The sequence below is a fragment of the Equus asinus genome, chromosome 29 (assembly GCF_041296235.1).
Source record: "Equus asinus isolate D_3611 breed Donkey chromosome 29, EquAss-T2T_v2, whole genome shotgun sequence".
NCBI lineage: Eukaryota > Metazoa > Chordata > Mammalia > Perissodactyla > Equidae > Equus > Equus asinus.
Window position 1 is genome coordinate 35797632 of NC_091818.1, and position 24754 is coordinate 35822385.

At 42.8% G+C, this 24754-nt stretch overlaps 1 protein-coding gene across 42 annotated transcripts in view; it reads right to left on the reverse strand.

The window, feature by feature from the left end:
- Positions 1–24754, reverse strand: part of CELF2 (CUGBP Elav-like family member 2) — a 500204-nt gene that overhangs the window by 95011 nt on the left and 380439 nt on the right. For all 42 annotated transcript variants that reach the window (XM_070501030.1, XM_070501053.1, XM_070501051.1 and 39 more), the window contains one exon: positions 14384–14466. In XM_070501030.1, the coding sequence (XP_070357131.1) occupies positions 14384–14466 (83 nt within the window). The remainder of the gene's footprint in view (positions 1–14383; positions 14467–24754) is intronic.

Sequence of the window (24754 nt, forward strand, 5' to 3'; positions counted from 1 at the left end):
TGGGATGCGATTCTGGGAACCAGGCACTGGGCACAGCTGCCTTTGAGACCCGCGTCCCATGACCTCCCTGACTGGAATACAAAGTCGTCTTCCATTTTCCTTTTCCCATCCATGAACGTGAGTGGCTATTGCCTGTGAAGCAAATTATACAGAAATACAACATGGGCGTGTCCTTAAAATCAGCACGCTTACTTCTACTTAGCCAACATCCTCAAAGCCACTCTTTGGAGGTGTGACCACAGATCGCCCCCAGGACTGACGCATCCTTAGTATCGTCTTCCCTCCTTTCCATGGAATAAGATTTCACGGTTGGTCACCTGGCTTGAGAGTCTAGAGCTCATTGTCTCTAATGACCTGACGTGCTGATTGTGACCACTGGATCCTGCTGCCCTGTGACTGACTTCTGATTCTTTCCGAGACCAAGCGGGAGGGGACTCAACCCATGTGACGCAGAGGCACAGTGAACACTGATGAGGAAACAAGGTGTATGGATCTCCAAAAATGCAGAATTAGAAGCAGCAGAAGCTACTTTTTAACCCCAAATCTATTAATTCAGCTCAAATAAGACACTGAAATATAGAAACAGGTAGAGGAAGGTGAGCATGGAACGTATCCCTGGATTGGATTTTTTCCCTCAAGAGTTGGCCATTTGGTTGTGATGAGCAAAATAAACCACCAAGTGTTGGTGTCACTTCCAGAGGAAGCTGGGTTGTTTTGCTCGTCCACTCGATGTACTCCTTCTGGATCCCTTTTCTGTTCAGGTCTAACACACCATCAGCAGGTACTGCACCCCAAACTTGTTCGTTCTCTGGGCACACACCACCTCTTGTCCTGCCCCACTTCGCCTCCACTTCCTCTGTTCTCTTTCTGCTTCTTATTTGGTCAATGAGCTACAGTTCATGCGGGTCTGATAAGCAACAGCTGTGACTCAGGCAAATGCTGGCCAGGGGAAGTTTTAGTTTTAGGGCAACCAATGACCCCGTGCTTATGGACCGCTACCTAGGATGTCTGCTGTGCTCCAAGTGATTAGGATTAACCCAAAATGTGAAAAACATGTCCAGATCCACAAGAAGTAGGGATGGAAAACAAGAACCCACTTGAGGGGAAATCTTACAACTCCTGGGGGCAGATGACATTCCTTTTAAGCCTCTCAAATTGCAGAAACATACACACATACAGCATCCCTTATTAGGAGATAGCACATTCTATCCCAGCATTCATGTGGTGGGTAAATGGTCTTTGTCAGCAAAAGTCTCTCAAGCTGCGGCTATCAAGAGAAACAGGATAATAAGTGCTTTGCTTTCCTGGGAAGGAATTTTAAGTCCACGAATGATGAAACAGCAGGGACTCTACACGCCTATGGTTTCCGCAAGGTGGGACCGGGCTGCCGAGTATTACAGATTGACTCTTTGTGGCAGAAAATTGTTCCTCTGCTTTAGAATTAGCTTATTCTGGCCACAAAAACTGGGCTTAAAATAGCACCAACTCTACTTATCCTCTTACAGATTGGGATGCATTAATTCTGCGTAAGTCTCATTCATGTGACCTTTTCCAGCAGGTCTTAGAGTCTTGATGGGATGGAAAAATACAGTTGCCCATACAAGGATGCTGGAAAACAAAAGACCTCCTCATAGGCCCATTTCCCTCTTTACCTCCTTCTTGACCTGTCCCAGAGGGTCAGGTCACCCCAGCGTACCTTCAGCCCACAGAGGAGCTCTGCTCTCTTTGGCACTTAGATGAGGGTACACAGCCATTCTGTGGTTGCATGCACATACACTCAGAGCTGTCTTAAAGTGAACTGTGATCAATTCCCAGGATAACAGCACTGGTCAGCCTGTTCTCATGGAACTGCACTTCTCAAGCTTTCCTAGGCATACGCGTCACCCAGGGATCTAGTTTCAATGCAGAACTGGGGTGACGCCTGAGACTCAGCATTTCTAACACATTCCCAGATGATGCCAACGCTGTTGGTCCATGGACCGCACTCTGAGTAGCAAGGCTATGCTGTACTCATGGGAAGATAATCAGCAGATAAGAGTACCCCCATGCATCCCAATGAACAGTGATAGAAGGAACCCAGTTAATCACCAGCACCTAACCCTTGGGATTGATGAAGATTCATTCTCCCAACAGTGGTTCTCAAACTTGGCTCAACACTGGAATCACTCGGGGAGCTTTAAAAACACTGATGCCAGGCTCCCATCCAGAGAGATTCTCATTTAATTTGCCTGAGGTGTGGCCTGGGCATACGTAGTTTCAAGAGCTGCCCGGGTGAGTCTACTGTGCAGCCGGAGTTGTGAATCACTGCCCTAGTTGTAGACGCAAATGGATTTAAATATTAAGGACTTTCCTTTTTCTTCATCCATTCTTTATAAACTCGTCTAGCTCATATATCATTTTAGGTAAATGGCCAGGGAGAATATTATTATTATCTCTCTGGGTCTCTCTCAGAAGTAGAAACGAGTAAAGGAATCACCATGTCCAGTTGCCTCATATCATAGAGTGTAATGCCATGGACAGACCGGTAATTTGGGCTGAATTTCTGATTCTTTAAAAGGATGTGTTTGGCATAATCCTGCAGAGAAATTGTGGGGGCATGAAGTGCTGAAATGAGCAACAGGCTGAGAGTTAGGAGACATGAGTAGCTGTTCCACCTCCACCACGAAGGGGCTGTGTGACCTTCAGCATGTTACCTAACCTTTCTGGGCTTCAGTTTCCTCATCTTTAAAGTAAGAAGGTTGGACAGCATTGTTTCTAAAAGCACTTTTAGCTTCTCTAGTCTGTGATCTATGATGAGATCTGGTTTATTTTCCTCCACATGCCCTCTCTTCATCGGCTGATCCAGAGAGCAACATTCAAGTAAACAGAAATCTACTGAAATGAGCCACAGAATAGCCTAGACTTGTGACTCTTGCTTTCATTTTCCTTATTGATGATATTTAGTTTTTGCTAATGACCTCCAGGGGTTTTACATCTGGGCAACTCTGATGCAGAAGTAATTTAGGTAACTTAAGAATTGGCATTCTCCAAGAAATGATTCAATGGTACCCGTGAATGTTTTGGGGAGTTGTCATAATAGTTAATGCCTCCCTGAGCTGCAGAAGAAATATTAGAACTCACCAAAATTTAGGCTAAAGCTTCTCCTCCTATTTAAATGATAGCTTACAAATATTTGTAAGTCATCAAACAGTTATTAGCAATGGATGAGGATGTCAGTAAGTAACCCTCAATCAGCCGACCACTGTCTTTCACATCACACCTGCATCCACCTGCAGGCAGGTCCATCACCAGCCGGAAGAGATCCTCACTGATTTGTCAGAGAAATTTTCTCTAACAGTCATAGCTACTTTAACTCTTTTGGGTTTAAAACGACAGACTTCTAATCAAGAAGGCAACCAGACCGGGAAAACAAATGATTTCTCAGTCTTTGATTATTTGCCTTGTATTTTATTATTTACATGAGCTCAGGTGTATAGAAAGCCCTTGGCACAGTGCCCAAGACAAGACAGCACTCAATAAATGTGAACTATGACTATTATTTTTATTAATTGAACATTTATTGTTATTTGGTTAAAATTACCTAACTTCTAAAAGCCATTGAAAAATATCAGTCATGTAGACAAAAGGTTTATAGAACCAAAATTTGCTAGAAACATACTTCTTCTGGAGTCCTACAACTACTGTGCTGACTTTATACCCAGAGATCATATATATGTATCGACAGCCATTAGTTTTCTATTTCCCAATCCATGATTTGTTGACAGTTCGTCAACTGTACACTGGACCCCATATACCGCTTAGCACCAATATCTGGCACAGTTTCCTGGTATGTATTTGAATATATGGTCTTCTGAAGAATTACGATGCAGTGTATGTGTGGGCAAGTACTTAAAGTGTGGAATTTCACTGCCTGAAGTATACCCTACAGAGCCTCAGTCACTCAGTTTAACCTTCCAGAGGGCAAATGAACTTCCAGGGAACCTGTTCTTTGCTCTTACTTGGTCTTTCCCGTTCCTGATGGAGGACAGTCATGTAGGAAGTGGTGGCCTAGAGATCACAGAATTCCTAGCTTAACCCCATTCACCAGTTGTCATACAGCATCCTAGCTCCTGCTCCCACAACCAGGACGACGGCAGAGGTGACGGAAGTGTAGGCCTCCACAGTACATCCACTTATCCACGTTCATGTCAACACAGACATCACAACTTGATGGCTACACAGAATTAACCACAGAACTTACCCTAATATCTTAGTCAATACTTCAGCCTTTGATCCTAACTTGCCTCTTGACAAAGGGGGAGCACAGAGCAGTGGCTGGATGGCAACAGAGGGAGAAGGAACACCTGACTCCCTGGACTCAAGGAAAAGATCCCCTCTGGGCCCTCGACTTGGCCGTGGCCAAGAGAGCAACAGTCGCAGTTCAGCGGGACTGCTGTGGGGACCATGCACAATCCTGCCATGGGGTTCACTGCACGTTTCTTATTGTCCTTGTTTCTGGAGAGAGTCCAATCCTTCCATCACACCCAGCAGGGTGTGATGACAAAGGGTGGGCTGGGACTTGCAGTTCTTTCCCAACCTTAGTGCACGGCCACAGCCCGCTGTCGGTCCTATTGCTTGATGCTTCAGGTAGCAAGTAATAGGGTTTATACTTAATCTGCAGAGATGAGCCCCAGCCCCCACTCGGCCCTTCCCCCACAGATGGATGCAGAGCCGAGAGATGGAGGGGGGAGGCCAGCTGGATGGAGACAGGACATTAGAATGCAGATTGCGGATTGGGACGGAAAGCCTGTGGATGCAGATAAAGAAAACCACCCTAATAAGATGAATGTTAATGAGAGGATGTTGGTAAAGCTACACTCCTCTGAAGAAAGGTGTTGCATTTATAATCATTTGTGCAAAGCAGTTCCTCTCACAGTAATGACTGCCTTTGATCTGCAGCTCCCTCTCAGAAAGCCTGGTGTTAGTAACCTCCTACCCAAGTTACAGGCAAATACCTTGCCTCGCCCACCCAATGTTTTCAGGGACCTCTGCCTGTGTAAGAGAGCATGGTTTCACATTGGGCAAAGCTGCAAACCACGGTAATCCATGCTCCTTCGGCATCAGGACTGACTCGTTGGGGAGGGTGGGGTGCCTGGCTGACTTCTAGGTAGGTCTACCAGGCAAAGCGCCAGGGCACGATGCTCCGCCCCTTGGAGGAGCTCACCATGCGACACTGCTAGTTGTAGTAGTGGAAGAGTCAAGGATTTAGACTCGCTTTAGGACAGCTCCAAAGGGAGTGAACGGTGTCATTCTGAGCTTATCAATGAAGCCATGAAATTGAGCACACTTCCTGCTGGAGGTCTCCTCAGTGGGGACCGACAGGGCCTGGCCTACAAGCCTCCGCCCATGAACAGCAGCCTGGAAAGTCCCCAGGCATCAGAGGCCAGAGATGCTGGTTTGAACCCGACTGTCTGTCAACCCACAGTTACCAGCTGTGTAACCCCGGACAGGTCACTCTTGTGTTTCAGCTTCCTCATCGGTAAATGGGGCTACCTGACCGGTGCCTTGTGGGTTGTTGTGACAATTCCAAGTAGCATAGTCCTAGATCCTCCATAGGGAGCCTGAGACGTGGGCAATCAATAAACAGTGGTCACTTTTCTAGTGAATTTATTGTAGTGCTGTGATGGCCTCCTGAGTCACACTCCCCGCTCCCTAAAATGTGAACCTCAGGCCGAAATCCCCCGTCAGGAGGCCCAGCTAAAAGCTTTAGCAACAGCGACTTCTAATTCTAGTTCTGTCACTGCTTGTTGAAGGGAGGTCAGGAAGTTAATTTAATCTTCTGGCGCCTTGGTGTCCTCGGTACAACAAGGTGAATGCTATCAATACATCACCTGAAATATTTTTAGAAGGGATAACAAATAAACAACACCATAAAGCCATCGACAAACACAGGAGACTCACTTATCCATGTTAACTGGGGACAGGAATCAAACAGATAAAGGAAATCCACCAATAATCCTGAAACCTCATTAGGTTAAGCACCTTGACTTGTCAAACGAAGGCTGTAGGCAAGGAATTAGACGAACTTGAGTTCGTCATCTTCTCTTTCCTTTCTCTCTTCCCCGGTGGAAAAATTAAAGAGTGTTAAGCTCCCTGTTGGTTCTCAACCAGAGGGGAGAGGGAAGCAGAGGCACAGAGAACCTTGGAGTGGACAGTCAAACCTTGAGTGGTCCAGATTTGTCTATACAAAGTTATTATCCAATAACTGAAGCAAGTCAAGTCATACCTATCTACCTGCCCACCTACATAGACAAAGTTTTTAATTCACTAGGACATTACTGTGGGCAATGCATGGAAGGCAAATACACTTTCGCAAGGTTGGAAAGGGCTCTAAGAATCCTTTAGTCCAACCACTTCGTTTGGCAGGTGAAGAAAGGAAGGACTTTGAAGCATTCTGAAGTGCTGGTGGAGGAGGGGACGACAGTGCGAATGTGCGTTTTGAGTGTTGATGGGAAGTAATGACAGTCAGGAACGATGAAGTGTATACAAGAGAACATTTGTCACGGTGTCCCTTTCTGCAGTCTCCCGCAGGTACTGTTTATTATTTATCCTTTCATTTCAGTGGCTTGAGGGTAGTGAGAACAGTAAGGATAAGGTCCTGAATATTGCTTTATTATCACAACAACTTTAATAGCTTATGTCATATCACTAATGAGACTTCCTGAGCACGTGTGTACAATGACAGTCTAGGGCTAAAGCAAGCAAAGGGCACCTGAAGCTTCTACCCCTGCCTCCCTCACTCCTAGAGGCAAGTCTGCTTCCCCTGCACTCAAGCCGACCAGATCTAGCCCAGCAGGGGGTTCTGGGACTCCCTCTGATCCTGGTCTCCCCTTCCCCCAGCTCAGCCACTCTCCACGTCTCAGTGGGTGGGGAAGAAACTTGGGGCTCCCAGGAGCACTCTCTCCATACCTACCCACCTCATAGACCTTTTTGTGGCCTAGAGCTTGAAGCTGTGAACTGGCCAGCCCACTTCTACTGGATAGGGTCTCCTGAACTGTCAAGGACAGAGTTTCCCGAGCTGTGTCAAGTTCACGGGCGAAAGATTCAACTTCTGTCCAACAGTAATATTTTCAGGTGATGGATTCTCATGGAGACCACATACTCTAAAGACAGAACAGGGACAATTTTCCAGCTGTATTTCAAACTTCTCTCCCTTCCATTTGACTGTCATAAGCCCTTCCTCTGCAATTCCACCTAGACCTTTAATCAAATTCATGAAATCTTTTTCTCCACCATCTTCTTTTGAAATCTTATCAACCTCTTGGGACTGAGGTCTATATAAAGTGAACTTCATATTCTCCATTTCCTCTTGAAATATCACAGAGAAATGATTATCTCTGAAATCTACCTATTACTTCATTTTACCATCATGCCATCTGACCGTGCCCTCAACATGTTAACAATGAGATACCCATATTCCTTAAACAATGACAAAGGGCAATTTTACAAATCTGGCCAGGCACGTGTGCCAGGTCACCTGCCTGCATGCTCTCCTAAGTCTTCACCACAGTCCTACCAATTAAGTATGTAGTTGAGACCACGTAGTTTGCAAAACAAAACAGTGAGGCTCTCCCACTGAGTTCTCTTACCAAAAAAGGGTGTAGCTGCTCCCTGTTTTAACCCTGTGCTAGCTGGGCTGCGTAGCTCAGTCGTTTCCAACTTTTCACCACTAAGGACCCCTCATTAATTTCCTCCCATAGACTTCCTTGTATTGAGTGGGCCCTAGTTTTAAAGGAACTAGCTTTTCATTTTACCTAATCAAAGCCATACATCAATAACTGCCAATCAAAGTTACTGAATTGAATGACTGCTAATCCAAAGTAGAAGAGCCCACTATTAGGTGGCACGTAAAACTTTATGATGGGTGAAAGAGACAATTTCAGTGGCCTTAATGAAGTACTAAAATACACCTTCCCAGATCCCTTGGGATTTCCTGTAGACTGGGAACCACTGGGCCAAGGGTTTCTTCCATCCTCCAACTTTCTCTCTTGGGTCTAAACCAACAAGCTGGCCAGCAATCCTGCCACACCAGCTTGAGTCCCATTTGGGGCTGCTTCCACACCTTCAGCCCTTCTCCCCCGGGTTGGGCAAAGGCTTCTGCGCCCCCCAGAGGAGCTCCTCCAGAGCCACAGCTTGGCGCTCTCCATCACAGTCCTTAATGGTCATCTCAAAAATGAAGTCCTTACTTCTTGTTTGGCTTTTATTTCTGAAACACTTAGTGTTTTATGAAAACAACACAGGCAGCAGAGGATTGGTTGCTTTGGGACCATCCTATAAGGCCAAATATTTCAGCCCAAGCCAAATTCTGCAAATGTACATCTGAAGAATGTACAACAAATATACACCAAACGGATGTCCTGATTTACACACTCCACAGCAAGTACATTTTCCATGTTGGGTTGCAACTCAAGGAGAGTTCACACCTCCAGAAACTGTCAAGTAGAAACAATGTCTTCTAAGCACATTTCTTCAGAGACTCAGAAAGCTTTACATACATTATCTCATTCAGCACCTACTTTTCTGTTAAGAAGGTGGAAGGCGGGGATTATCATCATTAAATGACAGTTCTCAAGTGCCCTCGCACACACTGTGAACTAGCCATGATCCTAATCCAAAGCAAAAGGCAAACAAACAAGCGTAAGAATTACACAGTTCATGAGGCCGTAAGTAAGTTAGTTGACTACACAGTAATTAAGAGTGTGTTGGCAGGCCAAATAGAAAATGGGATTTTAAGGTATGTAGTCCTGTATTTATTTGACCAAACTGATATCCGCACGTGGACGTGTGTGAATAGATATCTATCTGTAGGTATATAGAAAGATACATAAATCTACAGATCTGTGTATGTGAAACAATTTACATCATCACACACACAAGTAATAACAAATCAATATTCATAGATTTTGGAACATTTGAAATATGTGTGGGCAGAATGACCATTTTTAGAATAAAACTTGACTCCCCTGGGAATATTTTATAAAATGAACCCATAAATATCCAAGAGCTATTTCTTAACCATTAACCATGCAAAGGCACAGTGGCTGGCTTTGTCCTTTGGTGATTCAGTTACGAATGGCATGACTGCTACTGTATTCCCTGATATCTAGAACAGTGCCTGGCAAACAGCAAAAATTCAATCAATATTTGTTGAATGAGCGTGTAAATATTCTGTGGGTTCTATGATACACAATTTTGAGGATTCAAACCTGTTTGTACAATTGTCTTGGCTGTTTTTTCCTAACAATTTTATATAAAAGGCATCTGAGAAAAAAACTTTAGGTTGGCTTAGTTAGGCTTTGATTCAAATGGGATGGTTTGGGGGAAAATTTCCATGATACGATGAGATGGGGTTTGAGAGATTTTATGACAGAAATTGATGATGATGATAATGATAAAATAATCATCATGGCTCTGAGAACAAAGGCATTAAATACATATTAATAATTAGAAGAGGTGGTTCAAAGAAAATGAGTACCTCAAAATGCATTACAATGGGCAAATTGAATTTGGTCCCAGGGAGAACCAAGCTGTTCTACTGAAAGAATATTAAACCCTAGCATTCCACTATTAAAGGACACAGGGGGACAATTCTATGGAGAGTTGAGTTAAAGGCCACCTAGGAGGATAGTGCCTACCCACATAGGTAAATTCTCTCTCCCAGAGCAAGCTGGGAAGGGGCTCATTCACTTTCTGTGGGTGAACACACTTGTCCCACGAGGCCATTTTATTTAAAGCTTCTTCCTTCTGGATCAAGTTCATTGGTTTTTATATCTCAAATCTACGTGTAGTCCTTGCTCACAATGCATGTGTTATTATAAAACACCTTTCAGTATGCCACTGCTAAAACGGAGTGTTCTAAACAAATGTTCTCTGAGGGCAATAACTCCTTAATAGAAACTGCATTTAATAAAACTGGTAGTGATTCCAAAAAGAAACGGGGAAGGCACATTCAGAGAAAATGTCTGGAAGAAATTTGCAATTAATATTTTACAAGACATTTAGATTCTGCCGACTCCTCCTTGCTGTTAAAATTTAAGAGCTTTTTCAAAACTGTATTCCTCTCTGTTATTACATCCATAATTAAATTAATTTATACAGTGAATGCTCTAACGATACTGCTGTAGATTTTAAATCAAAAAGCCTTATTGCTAGAGACAATATGTGTTAAGACCTTGAAAACAGAATGACATAAGGCACAGTGTTGTCACTGGCACAGGGACACTTGGCCCTCACATCTGATTATTGAAAAGATTGTGGTAGTTGTTCTGTGCCTCAATTAAGGTCTTTATTTTATGTTTTAATTAAGCTAAATTAGGTCAGTGACAACAAAAAGAATCTCGTAAGTTGCCTTTATAAGGATTTCTCTCTGGGAAACACAATGGTAGGCAATGATGTTTCTATTGAATAATTCTGCCATTTAGGTTGGGCCTTCCTGAAATCTTAAATAAAGGAGATCTCTGAGCCCGAGTGGCTATATTGTCAAAACAAAGGCAACCAAAATTTGTCCAAAAACACAAAGGGTTCAGCTATGGAAAAGGTCACTCTAACAATTTTTCACCACGCCCAACAGCTCTTCACAGAGTCCTTCTTGTGCAGACGTGGTCACAGTGTTCTCTTCAGACTATGGAAGCATTACTCACTAGGGATCTCAAAGGGGTGTGTGTGTATAATTGGTATAGCTTAGTGCCCAGCACATAGCAGACACTCAATAATCATTAGTGATTTGTTCATCTAATGAAATGTCAGTAATAAATAAGGCACTGCTACCTAAGATTTGATCTGTTGCTTAAATGTCAAGCCACTACTTCTAGAAGAGAACATGATCGAACTAGGGAAATGACCCCAGACTCTCATTCCTTGTTCTCTGTGTTGAGCTGTCCAATTTGCTCCCTTTATTTATTTATTTCTGGGAAAGATTTGCCCTACACTAACATCTGTTGCCAATCTTCCTTCTTTCTTTTTTTTTTTCCTCTCTCCAAAGCCCCAGTGCATGGTTGTATATCCTAGTTGTAGGTCCTTCTAATTCTTCTATGTGAGCTGCCACCACAGCATGGCTACTGACAGATGGGTGGTGTCGTTCTGCAACTGGGAAACGAACCTGGGCTGCTGAAGCAGACTGCGCCAAACTTGAAGTGCTAGGCCATTAGGGCTCTGCTCCCTTTATTTCTAACATAGGGTTTCTAGGATTTATGTCAAGCACTTCAGAGGATGTAAGACCCAGTGTGTTTCTCAGTTACAAGGTAATAGCTGCTTTGAGCAACATGTTCTTAACGACTTCGCGCTGCTGAATAAGGCCCTGATCCTTTACCCTGTTCCCCACCACCTTCCATGTAAAGAGTCTATAATCCATATACGACATGAGCGGAACGGTGCCTTTAAATAAAAATCTAAGAGCACACAGATTCAACCACAAAACAAAGAATGCCATCAGCTTTTTCTCCCCTCCCATTCTAACCAAGTTCTTCACTTCCCTCAAGAGCAAAAGATGGTACCTAAAAATTCATCAAGTTTGGTTGCATGATAAAAGTTCCATATGATAGAAAACATCAGCTGCAAAAGAAAATTCAATAGGAGGAAAAAAAAACCAAACAAACACCCAGCACTATTTGATCTTGTTTTAAATGGAAAGTTTTGGACACTTTAGAAAAAAAGGCAGCAAGTGCCTTTTTAATGGATTTTATCTGCAGGAAAATGATTATAACCAGAAAAGCTTTAAAGTGTCAGCTGGTGATGCATTTTTTTATCCCTCTTATTTTTATTCAGAAAGAAATTGAAGGCATATGGCAAAGTGCATCATTAATTTCTTATTAATTTCATAATATGAAGGCAACCAGTTAAAATAGTGGTGGTACAACTTTAAATTACCGAACTCACTTGGTATTTAATGAGAGATTTAGCACAGCAGGGTTTCTGTTAAATTAAGTTGTGCCTTCACATCGCAGTGGGAAAACAGGTGTATATTGGTTTAGAATTATGGAAATGTTGACTAATTCCAAGGCTTGTAATCAAACAGCAAGGCACCCTGTAATATTTTTTCCCCAAGAATATGCATTAATCTTTTATGTCTGGTCCCATTCTTCCTGTCCACCGAAAGCTCACAGCTGAAAGGAAACCACTTGCATCTTTTTCCTGTCGCTGTCAAGGGTGAAGTTTATCAGATAAAGCTATACAAAAACGCAAGACGTGGAACTCTGATCTCATTTACCTGATTTGAAATGGCAAATGTAGTCACAGTGTGTGCGCTGGGATGGCTATGAGCCTCCCAAACAGATCTGACATTCCAAAGTTTTCATTCAACCCCCCTCAAGTAATTGGGCAGATGAAATTGAACTGGATAAAAAGAAAACCGAAAACAGTCCACAAACCATCTTTTTCAATCCCAGAATTATCGTCCTTAATAGTGGGTCTCCCAAATCACCATCCTTGATTTCTGCATGCAGAATTTTTAGGGAGAAGAGAAAGACATGTGCAACATTTTTTCTTTTAATACAGAAGATCCTATTTTTTGCTCAGAAAACGGTCAGAGAGTAAGATGTCCCAAACAGAAGCGTATTCATCAGTCACTTGTCTGTTTTTCAACATGGCCCGTTGATCATATTAACTCTGGGTTTCTTGAGAGCATCTTCACATATGAAGATGGCATGTCAGGAGCCGTGCTTCAGTGATGAGGGGATGAATTCAAATGAACCAAGCTTTGTGTTAATTCAAAATAGGATGTGATTTGGCATCAATATACCCTAAATGCTAAATAACAAATTCACCATCTCAAGTATTTTTTTTTTCAACAAACATAGAAGGGATGTTGTGTGCTAATTACTGCATTTCTTTTTAAGAGAAGGAATACAAAGGGGTCTTTGGGTTTGATTAGGAGACTGGGAAATAAAAATTATTTTTTTCTGTTGTTGGCTGAGCCAGGAGATACTTGCCTCAGTTGTTTCATTCGATAACGTGACCTAATGCTGCAACCTCCTAGAATTTACATCAGAAAGATTCCACTTATATGGAAAATGAAACTGAAATAATATATTTATTTTTTAAAGTCATCCAGCAAAGCACTTAGACCTACTAAAAGATGCCTTACTAAAACCACCTTAGACGTTTCAGAGAGAAGGAGTTAAATTGGGAGGGAGAATTCTGGTACCTCCCGCTTGCTTTTTCGAACCTTCTTTTTGACTTGCTCACACGAAAAGGGGAAAACCAAAGTGGTGTGATTCAAGACCAAGGACCATAATTTATAACTTTTGGGTGATTAAGAAGCTAATGTTTTGAAAAATCTTTTGTTGAGTATCTGGCCACGACAAACATTATAAAATTTTCAGTGGATCTAAGGTGAGTTAAACAAATGCTATCTTTTCTGGGGGGTGGGGGGGTGGGTGGGTATAAAATGCATATGTTAGTGTGTACACACACAGAGGTGTTTGCATACATCTGCAGAGACAGCTAAATGACACCAAGTTAGAACTATATCCTGAAAACGTTAGAGACATCATGTTATCTTTCTTTTATTCTTATCAAACCAGGTTTCAATAAAATCATTTTCATTGTACTGCTTACCACAGGTTCTTCATTACAACCAACGCACAACATTATGATATTAAATTAACTCATCACTGATGACCGGGGTCAAGGGAAAATATTCAAACAGCACAGGGAAATTTATACTAGCATGCACTATATAAAATTGCCAAAAAAGCCCAGAAATAAATGTATTCTGATGAAGCAGTGAAACACATCGCTTCATTTCTAGTGAACTGTGCTAATCATCAAATATTACTGGGAAGGAAATGGAAAAAAAATGGTAAGCTTTGTATTTTCTGTTCTCTATCAACATGAAGCCACAAATTGGGCATTAAAACATTGACTTTGTTAACCACCATTGACTGTTTAGAAACCATTAGGAGGTTTAATATTATGGCTGTACAGGGTACATTTTGTCCTTTCAACAGAAAATCTAAAGACTAAATTTGAAAAGGGGTTCCTGGTGAGTAAAAGCTTTTCCTTTTCCATTTGCCTCTCTTGTGTGTGTTGGGTTTTTTTCTTTTAGCCTTTTAAAATCTTAGCCCACCCAATACTCTTTGGCAGCCACGGCGACCCAGTGGGGTCACTCTGATTTTCTAACCAGGGGACACACTCTTTGAGAGCTCTTGCGTCAAGCGTTAATGTCAGTTCTTCTTTCTGGGCTGGCCAGCTGGTTTGGCTGCGGCAGGGGATCAGCGGGGTCAGCACACACTCCTCAAAAGACCAAAGTCATTTTTGGCACTAAGAGCCCATAACTAGAACCTTCCGTTGAAAGGACCATTTTCAAGCAATAAAGTGATTTTGGTACAAAAGTAAACCGACTCACCCCAGGTAAAGTTTTAATATTGTGCAGTGCATTCTGGGCCTCAAGTGCAGCTTTTCTTGTATAAAATGTTACGAAACAACAACCTACAGAGAGAAATGAAAAGGTTTTAGAAATTTCCGTGAATGCTTTGCTTAGATATAATGGAGACTGTGTTGAACAAATAATCTACTTAAAAGGATGCACAATTTAAAAATAATAAAGTGCATGAGCACAGTAATAACAACATCTCAAGCATTTACACAGTGCCTTTCATCCTAAATCATACTTATTAGCTTTCCCCGCGTTGGAGATCAATTCATAACTGTGCACCAGCTACCTGGAATACAGCTCTTCAGGAATGAGGGCGGGAGGTGGTGGGTGAATTGTTAATGGGACTTGTGGTGGAGCAACCACATAAAGAGAAGTGTTTCATCACAGTGACAACAGTGGAAACTTACATTAACTATAATTTTCTTAAAGGTTATCTCTAGAACATCACACTTTTCAAACACTTTCTAAACTCAAAGGTTTAGACAACTGGATTATAAGCTTCTTAAAAGTTAGGATAACACTTGATTCTTTTTTGTCTCCACCGTAGTACATAATGGAAAGTTCCACACATGAGATACCCAATATTTATTTGCCAAAATGAAAGACTCTATTTGAACCAGTTAAGAAGGTAAGTTACGACACAGGTGGGCACGCGCTCTAACAGATGTTTGCAGACTCTGTGCCATGCATTAAATATGGCCGTGGCTCTTCAACTGGCAATCTCCTGATTCCTCACTTCCAAGAGCTGTTGGGAGTCCAGACTGGATGGCCCCCAAGAGAGGTCAGAAAATATCCTTTCCCCAACCAACTCCCTCCACCAAAGAAAACGACGTCGAAACCTCAGACCATTCCTTCTGCATTCTGAAGGATGGCTGCCCGCTTCTTCAACCTATAGCTAAAGATACTGGTTTACATTATCTGGTTAGACCAGGTAAAGATATTGCTTAATAATTTGTTAATTCACATTCAGTTTCTTAGCACAACCAGGCTTGAGAAAACAGGGTGGCCAAAAACTTTAGAAACTTAAAAAAATGCTGCCTCTGATGTGGGCTGTCTTTGGTAAGTTGGGCTGAGAAAAAAAGTGGAGAGAGGCACTCAGCAAGATGGTACATATTTTACCCCAACTTCACTGAAGGATCCTAATGCAAGGAGAGTCTGAGAGATGAGGAAAGCTTTGAGAGGTCCTCATACACCAAGTACAGCAAGAAGCATGAGAGAAATGCACGGCACTCAGGCATCAACATCAGTTCTATCTGGGGAATGATGTAAATAATACCCGGAGCAGGAAAAAAAGGCACCGCTGGAGAGCAGAGAGTTGGCCCCACAAGCCATCGAAGATTTAGAATCATAAACTGGCCTTCTGATTTTTCAAAACAAAAACTCATTCAAAGGAGTAGAAGAAAATAAAGTACAATACCATTCATACAACATTCCTTAGTACATCTAAGATGCTTCCTCCTCATTTGGAAAAGAAACTTGGAAACTTGTCATCATATACTTGATTTCACTGGCATCTACCAAGATTAAATATGCAAAATCTTCACCTTCTGGACAAAGTAGAGTGTGACCATAGCTTCCTGGCATTTAAAAAACTCCATGCCTTCAAGGATTGGAGACCCTTAAAATATGTCATATACATGAAAGAGGAACTTGAAAATTATGAAGTTTCTTTAAGGAGTCACAGACGGACAGACTGATCATTTTTATATGAGCTTTTCACTTCAGCTTCTGACTTCTTTGACCAGAGTTCATTTGGCTATGCTGTCTGATAGTAGATTTTTAAACTGAATTTAACAAATTAACGCATGATTTTAGCTTCACTGGCATAACGTACGTCCAAGAAAAGCTACAGGAATTGCTTCAAGTCAAGGAATAATTTTAAACAGGAAAGTCAAGTCCCAGCTTCCAGTAACTTATTGTAATAATCCTAGGAGGAAAAATACCAACTAGGCTTCACTGGCTTGGTATAGACAGTGTAGGGACCTGGAAATGGCCACCCCAAGATATGTCTCTTTGGCATCAGGATTATTTGAGGCTGATTGCTTTTGATAAACTGGGACAGGGAAGGAGGCTCTGAGGAATGGAACTTGCCCTTTGTTAGGACACTTTTACATTTGTAAGGTAAATCTCTATCTGTAAAAGTTGCCTCCCTCTCTGTACCAGGAAGAAGAAAGGAGATGACCTACTCTCCAAAAACTCTTAATCAATACCAAAGGCAAGGACTTAAAATCTGCATTTTATTGTGCTAGTCTGGTAACCTCCTGTAACTGACTTCCCTCCCCCTCCCAACGTTGGCATCTCCTTAAAGATTAAGCATCTTTCTTTAGGCTGGGAACCAACTGTGGCGCTCATCTGTGACCCCCACCCCCAGCCTGAGGCAACACACCTGCCACCCCGCAGCGTTCACTGGGACAGCAGACCTATCTGTCGTTTCCATCAAGCGCTGTGCTGACAGAGCAGCCTCGTGACTATTGTAAAAGGGACTTTTCAATCATATGTGAAACACCCCGTTTGGGGGCTATATAACCACTCTGTGCACCCCACTTCTTCGGTGCCCTTTCTTCCTTAGGGAAGAAAGGCCCCGGGCCATGGTTCCTCATAAAGCTTTGTTTAATTTTCTCTTGCTATTCTGTCTCATGTGAATTTAATTCGTTCTCCGGCCAGACGAACCCCCATTTGGGGAGAGGACATGTCCTCCTCCCCTACAAAAGAAAAACAGGAGAAGCCATAACCTTTGCCTTCCAAGGCTTCTAACAAGCAGATTCTCAGTAGTAAGTTCTCCTTTTCCTTTCCTGGGCTTCTGGGGTTGCCTTCTGGATAAGGAAACAATGGGAAAGCTCTGAATTTCAACCTCAAAGCTTCAAAGAAGGGGCAGAATCAGATACTTTCAAGCAGGTAGATTTTGAGGGTGTGATACTGACACAAAGAAGATTTAGGGATGGAGTAGAAGTTATAAGGCAGTTTCCTTGCCTGGAAAGAAGGCAATTAAGGAAGAATAAGCTCAGGAGATGAAAAACAACTCTGGCCACGCTCAGAGTTAAGAAGGAAAGGCCTGGGTTAGCCTAAAAGAACAGTGGAATGACAGGGGAACTGAAAATGGAGACAATGATAAGATAAAAGCAACAAGGAACAAAAATGATGTAAATCGAGGGAACCTGGTATGTTGGGCCAACCTGAAGAGCTTTGGCCAACATGTGGGAGCCTCAGGAATCAAGAAAGCTCTCCTGCCTTAAAAACACTCAACCAAAATCCCTACCATCTCCCACAGCCGGATATTCTACCAGGAAGGCGCAGTTCATTTCCCCTTTAAGTATTAAAATACTACCCTTGGGGAAGGTAACATTTAATTGTTCCCAGCTATTTACATCTTAGTATGAATCTGGCGTCTTTAAGTGTTTTCCCCTTGAACAATTTCTTAGTGAATAGCAGGTGGGTTTTTTAAATTATTATTTTTGTTTTTGAGAAAGGGCAAGTTTGAAGCTGATCTCTGAGCAGTACAGGGCAGGGGGTGAGGAGAGAAGAGGAATGAAGAGAGGAGACTAATGCACAGAAGGGGAGATGGGAAGATACCCCGGATGTCAGACTCTCTTCAATTTCACCCAGGGCCCACACTGCCTGTGCAACTGACATGGTGAAATCAGGGATTTATCACTACAGATCCGCTTCAAAGTATGCATAGCTCTTAACTCATTTATTCTAGACCCACTTAAACAAAGGTGGTTTTTTTAAAGGTTATGTCAAGATAAGCTCTAGTTCGGGCTGTAATACATGGAATACCCTTGATAACACTGGTGACATGCTTCCCTCACTGCTTACTGACCAAGAGCCCAGCTCTATAGAAGCCATCCTTGGCAAGCAAACTGGGAACCTTTGAGAAACACCCACATCTCCAGGTGGGCACAGCTCCACGGCTTGGTGAGCAGAGCCCAGGCTTCATTTCTGCCCCTACTGGTAGCCTCAGCTGGGCATCCTCAAGCAATGAACAACTTGCACAAACATGGGGATTCTGGGTCAAACAATATTATTGAGAAAATCACCCCAAGACTCTTCTTTTGGTTTCATACATTGGGCTCCTGAGTGATCAAGGGCAAGCATCTTCCTTCTCTGTACCTTAGCTACATTAGTTCCATCATCTCTAAATCCATGAAGAAAAACCAGGTCTGCCAACAACCCCTAAAACTACACGGATATACAGGCAAAGTGCTTCATTCAGAACCAATTTTTTAAAAGTCATAATTATTCTTTACCTTTGGTGGGCTAAAATTGTCTTATGCGTCATTCAGTATGCATACTAATTCACTTAACAAAACAGTGTTTGATTAAGTTATCCTAAAATTTGCAGGATAAATACAGAGCTACAAATTTAAATAGGCACCTTAGATGGAACAATTTGTGTTTTCCCCCAATGGGACTTTAGTCTGTACACTTCCAGAATAAGAATGGTTTGAAAGACTGTTGTTTCTATGAGTGCTCTCCCAGCTAACCACAGTCTTTTCTATCCATCTATCACTTGATATGCTCACTTAAAATCTTAGGTTCATTGACCTGCAAAGATTATTTCAACACAGGAAGGGAGAAATATCATTATCTGCCCTAATATGCAATTATCACGGCAAAAGGTGAGGGAGTTACTCAAGATCCCAGAAAACCCATGAAGCCTCACTAAGGTTGGAATTTTCTTTCTTGCCTACCCTGACTGCAAGTACATCTGTTAAGGGAACCACCTGTCTCTTAGATTTCCCCACGCCAGCTGTAACTCAGGTCTGAAATTTACTGGATTCATTTTCAGGTCAGCTGCAACACCAGATGGCTCAGGCATCTAATTCGGGGGACAGGCCCCCCTCCTTTTGCAGGTTCTGTTTCAAACATCATTGTAAGGTGGGTGGTTAAACATTGACAAGATCCACAGGTGCTCTTCCACGGTCAGTGGTGGCCACATGCACCAGAGGAGACGACCCTTCCAGCTTCAGTATCATTCCTGGGATCACGCTTTCCCTGGTGTCCAGGGAGTGCAGAGAAAGGTCGCACCCCAGGTCAAAGATGGGTAATCACTGGCCAGGGGACTCCAGGGGATTAGCAGAGGCTAATGCAGCTTGATGAGCCAGGTGCTTCAGCAAGTCTCAACTCTCCTCTCTCTGCTTAATGCTGCTAATTTTTGCTGCTTCACATTTTTCTACTCGGCCCATTTGACACAGTCTAATAAGCACTTGCACTTGACAATGCTTGCTGCCTTCCTCCACTCATTCAGGAGTTTCTGCCAGCGGCAGTCGCCAGCTTAGACAAGATAAACATGCCACTCCACATCCAGGCTACTTTACGGTGTCCCACTTTTCAACAGTTTCAATAATTCATCGTATCAGTAAGAGCTCTGGGTTGGAATAAAAAAATAAATCCATCTTTCATGTGTCTATTTATGAACCCCACCCCATTATTTCTCACCAGGGCTTTTGAAATTCACAGGTGAAACAGGTTCAGTGGTAAAACATGAGAGGTGATTCCAGAAGCAGGTATCAGCGTCTCAGGCCTACAGAGAGCCTACCATGTCCACTATTGAGGACTCCTTTACTGATCACCAAGAGATGCTGATGAGTCTGTACACACCTTAGGTGGGTAACACATTAAAGCTTACTGGCCATTAACATCTCCCTGTGAATTCATTTTGCTGCTGAACTTTGAACATCTAGCAGAGCCCCTAGGAAGGCAACATAAGACAGATCAATTCTGACGGTAGAGAATGTCTAGAGAGAAAGATCCTGGGGTGCAGAGGGCTATCCGTGGGGGCCGGCCGGTGCAAGGCCTCACAATGAGCATCTCTGGGTGAGCAGATGGGCCCGAGAGAATGAGTCAGGGGGACTGCATGCCTTTGACCGCCCAGATTCCCAGAAATTGGCAAGTTTAGCAACCTAGTTGCATATGTTCAGCTTGTAAAGCAATGTGTAATCAGTATAATTGTGCGATATGATTAGACCATCTTGTATCAGGAGTTGAGAATGGCAATTCCCAGAGTGGCTATGTGCTCCATACTCCAAATAGGGTAGATGGCGTCTGCCTATATCTCTTCACAATAGTCCCTATTGTCATAAAGAGTTCCCTCAGGTATTTCGCTAGCTTAATTGCTGAATAAGTTGAAACACTGTTAGAAGGCTCTTGTTGTTCCCAAAGATAAAGCCTCAAAGAAGACAGGCCAATGGTATCTACACACACACACACACACACACACACAAACAGCAGTGCATTTAAAATCATAAAGAAGACACTTAACTTCACTGAAAGACTCTAATTTTAAATGATCTAGTAGATTTATCCTCAAAGAAACCATCTGGATTATCACAAATCTTTTCAAACCACAGCTGTTTCTCTTGAAAATCTTTACTTGGAAACTCGTGGTAATAATACTCACAGGAAAGAAGAAATGCACACTTATGTACAGATAACCAGTTTTATCGTGGCTTGCCTTGAGTCAAACAGCACTTTATTTACATTTTTCAGTGTGGAGGGCAGTGTAGACAGGGTAGAATGATACCAAAGACTAGATTTTACAATTAGTTCTGCCCTTAAGAACACTGACACCAGTCTCATTAAGTGAACTTCTTCCAAATTTCTAAAGCTTGCCAAACTGGGGAGGACGGAACTAAGGAGTGATGCTCTGGAGACACCATTTTAAAAAGGCAGTCCTCTTTAAGTCTTTGACTCTAAAAAAATGGACAGTAAAGCAGTTTTTACTGCACGTGTTTGTTTTAAAGAATCCAGGTATAAAGATGGGAGGTCAGTGACTTGAATGGTTTTCCATTACTGAAATAGTCACTTGTCAGCTGTAGGGTAGAAATTTCAGATCACATGCCTACAATTTATACTCTCACTGGCACAGGAAGCCAGCCCTAAATATGGTAGGTCTAGTGACATATTCCTCATGACCCTCCTGGAGCCACCAGCCTGGACTGAGGATAAATTTTCCCTCAAAAGGCTCTCTCATAAATGGGAGAAAGGGCCTTTTTGGAATGTTCTGGTTCTAACGGCTAATTCTTTTTCTGATGCTACTCTTCTCTAACACCTTAATATGGAAAATTGTGGAACATCTCCTGAAATACAAAAAAATAACTGGCCAACTTGAGGATGGAGGCGAGAGGGTGAAAAAGTGATTTCCTACAACTATTTAAGCTGGTCGAATAAAAAGTATTTCAAGTTTGGAGCATGCAGTGTTGTGCACGTGGCCACCCATCTCCCCAAGTGAACTCTGTCCGCAGGGTCAAGGGAGGAGGCTGGCAAGGGAGGAGGCTGGCCATGTCTCCAAGGCCATTCAGCATCTTAACCATAAGAAATTCACATTACTCTCTAAATCTCAGCAAATGAACACTTGAAAACAGTCACAGAGTGATCGTCTGATGATTGAACCCTGTACTCATTTCTTTTAAAAACAAAGTAAGAGTCCTTGCACACAAATTCAATTCAAGATATATTAGAATTCAGGACGTCAACAAAGTCATCATGTTGTGAGCTGAAAATTCCTTTAAAGGCTGCCTTTGAATTCTAAGGGGCTGCCAGATCAAGAGACTAAGGCCTTGGAAGGCTAAGTTAGTGAACTCGCTCTGGTTTCTTTCTGTGAATGAAGCTCTCTTTTGTGTGCACATTTGCAAGCAAAGCAGGTGCCTTGCTACACACACAAGTGGAATTGCAATTGGGATCTTGGCTTCTTGTCAAGTCAGTAGCACACCAACCAGTCAAGTCAAAAGAGGACATATTCTTCCTTATTTGACTCCCCTTGTAATCTATTTTCTCCCTTAATTTTAACTACTATGTAGAGAATTTAATACTTTTTCCAGAGTCCAAAGGTGGTTGATCTAAATGGTACATTTTGTGCTCAAGGAATCTCCCACACACTAAGCTTTTGACTATCAATCATTGGCCTCACCCTTGACAAGACCCCCGACTTTCACTTTCTACAAAGCAGTTAAAGGTTCAAAAAACCCCATCAAAAATCCCCTGGATTAAATTTTTAAACAAAATTTAACACTGACCTTTAAAGAAAAGAAATAGTTTTCCAGTGGTCTAGAAGGTGACTCTCAGATCTTGAGGGAAAAAACAGTGACAAAACGCCATTCTTGGAAAGTAGGCGGATGCTTCAGGTGCCATATTGGTACCCCGGAGAAGCATGGATAGTACCCCTTCCTCAGTCCACCCATCAAGAACTGGAGCTGCCAGTTAAAAACTGTATCAAGCGCACTGTTATCAACTCGTGGCCTCCATGGTCCTACATGTTTGTGCCTTCTACTTTGTCCTCAAAAGTTGGCTTGCTTTAGAACAGTGCACAATGGGGCTTCACAAGTAATGTTACTGGTTTCACAAGCGCCATTTAAAATTCAGTCCCATTGCCGCTAAAAACATATATACATTCCTGCGTTTAATTTCCTTATTGTGTCTCCTTGAACCTGGGGGCTGCACCAAGATGGCTGCAATGACATAAACTGAGAGATAAGAAGGGAAAAAAATGAAGAAAAGCAGCAATCAAAGCAAAAATTAGTTCTGGGAAAAACCTGCAAGAAGATGAAAGAGCTTTGTTTTGCAAGCCCTTCCTACCCCCACTTGTTTTTTTGTTTTTGCTTTAAAAGCAAAACCAAGAAAAAGAAAATTAGAGGAAGTTAACGCGGCATAGCTTTCTCTTGGTTTCTAGGCCCCTTTTGTAGAATCACAGAATTTTACAATTACCTAACTCCGCTACTCTAACCTCCACCCACCTCCCATAGGAAGTCAGCAGACTACCCACAGGCACAGGAGTAGCCAATAAGGTATCATCATTCCACTAATTATTGGTGGACAGCACCCTTCAAAGTCAATGCCTACCACAGGAGAAGATGCCATGAACCACCCCCCATAGGTTCTGCCTTACTCTGTAAGATCCTCAGAAGTTCTTTAACCTCCTTTCATGCTACCAAAAATGTCTTTTTCATAACCTACACCCCTCTTGTTTTAAACTTCTAACAGTCTCCTAAGACAAACCTTTTTTTCCTCTATCTAAAAGTGGGACTTCTATAGAAGCTTCTAGAATAACAGCTGCCCAACACAAATACCACATCCTGTAGAAATCAACTTGTTTTTTGCTGAGGAAGATCAGCCCTGAGTTAACATCTGTTGCCCATCTTCCTCTTTTCGCGTGAGGAAGATTTGCCCTGAGCTAACATCTGTGCCAATCCTCCTCTATTCTGTATGTGGGTTGCGGTCACAGTATGGCCACCAACCAGTGGTGTAGGTCTGTGCCTGGGAACTGAACTTGGGCCGCCGACATGGAGTGTGACCTTAACCACTAGGCCACAGGGCTGGACCCAGAAATCAACTTTTAATGAAACCATATCAAATTAGTTTAGTTTTATAGTTTGAAATAATTGGCACCCTGATGTAAAAAGTATTACCATCTGGCCACTACCTAGGAAGAAGAGAAACAGCGCTGCCATTCCGCTTTCAGTGCCTGAATTATGAGGATGCCCTGGTTTGGATCGCCACATGCCATCCCAAGCGAATCCCCTGGGAATTTCACTGACAAAGCAGGAACCGTACTTATCACTTCTGGCTGCTGGGGCAGGGGTCCCAGGCTCCTCCAAGAATCCCAACTCACGTCCCCAGCAGGGTTACTCCTATACAGCATATCTGAGCCACGTTCTCAGCCAGGGAGAGAACACTCGGCTCACAGGCTCCGTGGACCCCCTGCACACTCTCCTCAGACTCTGCCCCCGACACGTGTGACCACATTCTGTTCACTGGCCACAAGATGTGGGCTACTGCCAGCCTCCTGCTGCCCTGGGACTTCTCTGGGAGCAACCATCTCCCAATACTCCCCTGGTCCTGTGAAGACAGGCACGCTCTCTAAATCTTCTGCCAGAAAAATTGAGCTTCTTTTTTTCTTTCTTTTGACCTAGATTAAATCGACTGCATTTGCCAGCCTTTCGGGAAAGCGACTGAGGATGAACGTGGGTGGCTGTGTGTGCACTGTAACACTTCTTCACTCACTATGATGTAGATCCCAACAAGAGCAGGACACAGATAGAAGAGATATCAAGGGCAAAATTGTGGGGATCTGCTTCTTCCCCTTCCCTGGGTCTCTGAAAGAAGCCACTTATGTTAAACCACTTGAAACATCTAATAGCTGTAAAAGTATCCGAAGAATTTTAATGTCACCCTTTCCCCTGATTGGCCAATCACCGCATTTAGCTGTCTCTCGAATGCTCCCACTCTGGCTCTAAGCACTGAAGGTGGATTTATGGGTGATGAGAGTGTGTCTGTTCAGGGAGCCATGGAGGATGGGAGGAAGCAAGCGCGCAAGCAGTCGCCTTTGTTACAGAAAACGTCATT